Source organism: Sinocyclocheilus anshuiensis, unplaced genomic scaffold (genome assembly GCF_001515605.1).
Source record: "Sinocyclocheilus anshuiensis isolate Anshui unplaced genomic scaffold, SAMN03320099.WGS_v1.1 scaffold1671, whole genome shotgun sequence".
Lineage (NCBI taxonomy): Eukaryota > Metazoa > Chordata > Actinopteri > Cypriniformes > Cyprinidae > Sinocyclocheilus > Sinocyclocheilus anshuiensis.
In genome coordinates, this window is record NW_015549701.1 from 2445 (window position 1) to 4856 (window position 2412).

The window sequence follows — 2412 nt, forward strand, 5'->3', positions numbered from 1 at the left end:
GCATTGCATTTTATTTCAAAATGTCCTGCTTTCATGTTAATTTCAGTCATTTTGTTGTGTTTTTGTCATTTTTATTAGTTTTTGTTGTCTATATAGTTTTTATTCATTTTTAATTTTATTAGCACATGAAGTTAAACTAAAAGAAAATGAGCAATGCCGTTTTTTTACATTTTATTTAATATTTCAGCTAACCTTTATTCTATAGTGAAAGTTGGGAGATGTTTTGAGTGTTAGTGAAGTATAATCATCACCTCTCCAGCGTGGCGAAGAGCCCGGCCTTTCCTCCGACGGCGAGCAGGACTTTAGGAGCGCAGCGCGGCCGTGTGGACAGCACCGTCTGGTAGGAGAGCCGGTGCTCGGGCATGAAGTGGTACTTGAGCGCCTCGTTGAGCAGGTGTTTGCAGGCGTGGTCGTCTCGGATCAGGTGATTAGCCTCGTAGAGCCGCGTCAGGAACTTGACGCTCAGCAGCGGTAGCCGCACACAGTGCAGGAGCTGCGCCAGATACTGCTGCCGCTCCGTCAGATCGTACTTGATCCAGGACTCCAGCGCGTAGAACACGCTCTCTTCCGTCAGCACGTTCAGACAGTCGTTGGACACGATCTCATCCAGCTCGGCTCGCGTCAGCTCCAGGAACTCCTCCGTCTGGCACACCTCCTCGAAGTGCTGGCAGATGAATTTAGAGGCGGATAAACACAGCTCGTGGCAGCCGTAGGTCTCGGCGAAGCGCGAGATGCCGATGCAGTTCCCCGCGTCCAGCTGACTCTCCAGGAAGCTGCAGCACTCCTTCAGAACCAGCTTGACCTGCAGCAGGTTGGCGGCAGGAAGTAGAGTCTCCACTGTTTCCTGTGAGATGAAGACGGTTCCTGTGTAGGCGTACTCCACTATAGCCTGACGAGAGATGGAAACAGAGCACTTAACTCGTTAAGTTTGTGCTGAATCAATTATATGTATATATATATAATACGAGTATGTTATCTTTCCACCTCACGCACACACATGCAGCACTGCAAACGTTGCAGCCTGTTCATTATCAGAATAAAATAGGCTATATTCAACCAAACACATAGCTACACTGCTTCATTTAAATAATCATGCTGTGCTGCTGTGTTCTGACCTTGAGAGCGGCTTCATCGACGCACTGGAACTCCACCTCGGACGTCTCTTTCTCGGACAGGTTTCCGGTGAACATGGCTTTGAAGTACGGGCTGATGCTGGCCAGCACCACTTTGTGCGCGTGGATCTTGGCGTCTCCGACCCGCAGCACGATGTCGCAGAGCTCGTGATCCTGCCGCAGGAGCTGCAGACCCTGCAGGAGCTGCTCGGAGTGAGGACGCGTCAGGCTCGCAAACATGTACGGCTTGGCCTGCTGCTCCATCTGACAGACACACAGACACAGATACAGACGGCTGCGGGAGAAAACCAGTGCAAGTCAGCAGCTCGCTGGGATTATGAAGAGAGCGTTCTTCAGTTCTTGAGGGACATTAAACTCCCAGAAGCTCAGCAGATGAACAAACAGCAGCCGTGCGTCACATGTACACTACAGCTCTGACAAACACTTCCACAGCCTCTCACAGACATGCACATATCATCATGCTTCACTTGCACACGCTCACTAAACACCGCAAGTCTGTTTCTGACACAGAATAAAACTATTAAAAAGCTCATTGCAACTTTTTAATCTCACGACGATTATGAACTTTTCTTGCAATTCTGACAAAAAATAAAAAATAAAAAAGTAAGAATTGTGAGAAATAAACTCAAAACTGTGAGACATGAATTCTGTCCTAACCCTAAAAAATTGCAAGATATAAACTCATAATTGTCAGATATAAACTAAAAAATTGCAAGATGTAAAATAATAATTTGAGATATAAACTCATAATTGTGATATAAATTTAAGATTGTAAGATATAAACGTCATGAATGTAAATGTAAAAATATAAAATGAGATAAAAATTCTGAATTTCCTTTTTATTTCTTTATTCCATAGTTTTGTTTTGTTTTTGTTTGTTTTTCTGCAATTGCAAATGTATATCTAGCAATTAATAAACCGATAATACATACCCTATTTTAATACTGTTTGTTATCCTAACATTGTATATTTCTTTGTTCTTGTTTTGCATATAACTGCATCTAAACACAATCATTTCAATAAATCAGCTTAGATTGTAAATCTAATTCTCTGACAGGAATCCGTGATATCGAGGGGTTTGTCTTTCAGACATCATTCAAGTGTGTCCTCGACACCTGCCTAGACAGCAGAGGCTCAGAACTGCTGCGGTCTTCTAGAGACACACACTCACACACACACACACACTCACACGCACTCACACGCACTCACACGCACACTCACGCACACACACTCACTCACACTCACACTCACACACTCACACACACACTCACACACACAC

The 2412-nt window shown here is 44.4% G+C and overlaps 1 protein-coding gene across 3 annotated transcripts in view; it reads right to left on the reverse strand.

The window, feature by feature from the left end:
- Positions 1–206: 206 nt before the first annotated feature.
- LOC107660572 (kelch-like protein 28) overlaps positions 207–2412 on the reverse strand; it is a 6552-nt gene continuing 4346 nt past the window's right edge. Inside the window, exons 2-3 of one of the 3 annotated variants that reach the window (XM_016449894.1) lie at positions 1116–1407; positions 207–889 (exon numbers count right to left, since the gene is read on the reverse strand). In XM_016449894.1, the coding sequence (XP_016305380.1) occupies positions 248–889; positions 1116–1376 (903 nt within the window). In that variant the 5' untranslated portion in view covers positions 1377–1407 and the 3' untranslated portion in view covers positions 207–247. The remainder of the gene's footprint in view (positions 890–1115; positions 1408–2412) is intronic. The other 2 variants (XM_016449895.1, XM_016449893.1) reach the window with 2 other exon arrangements.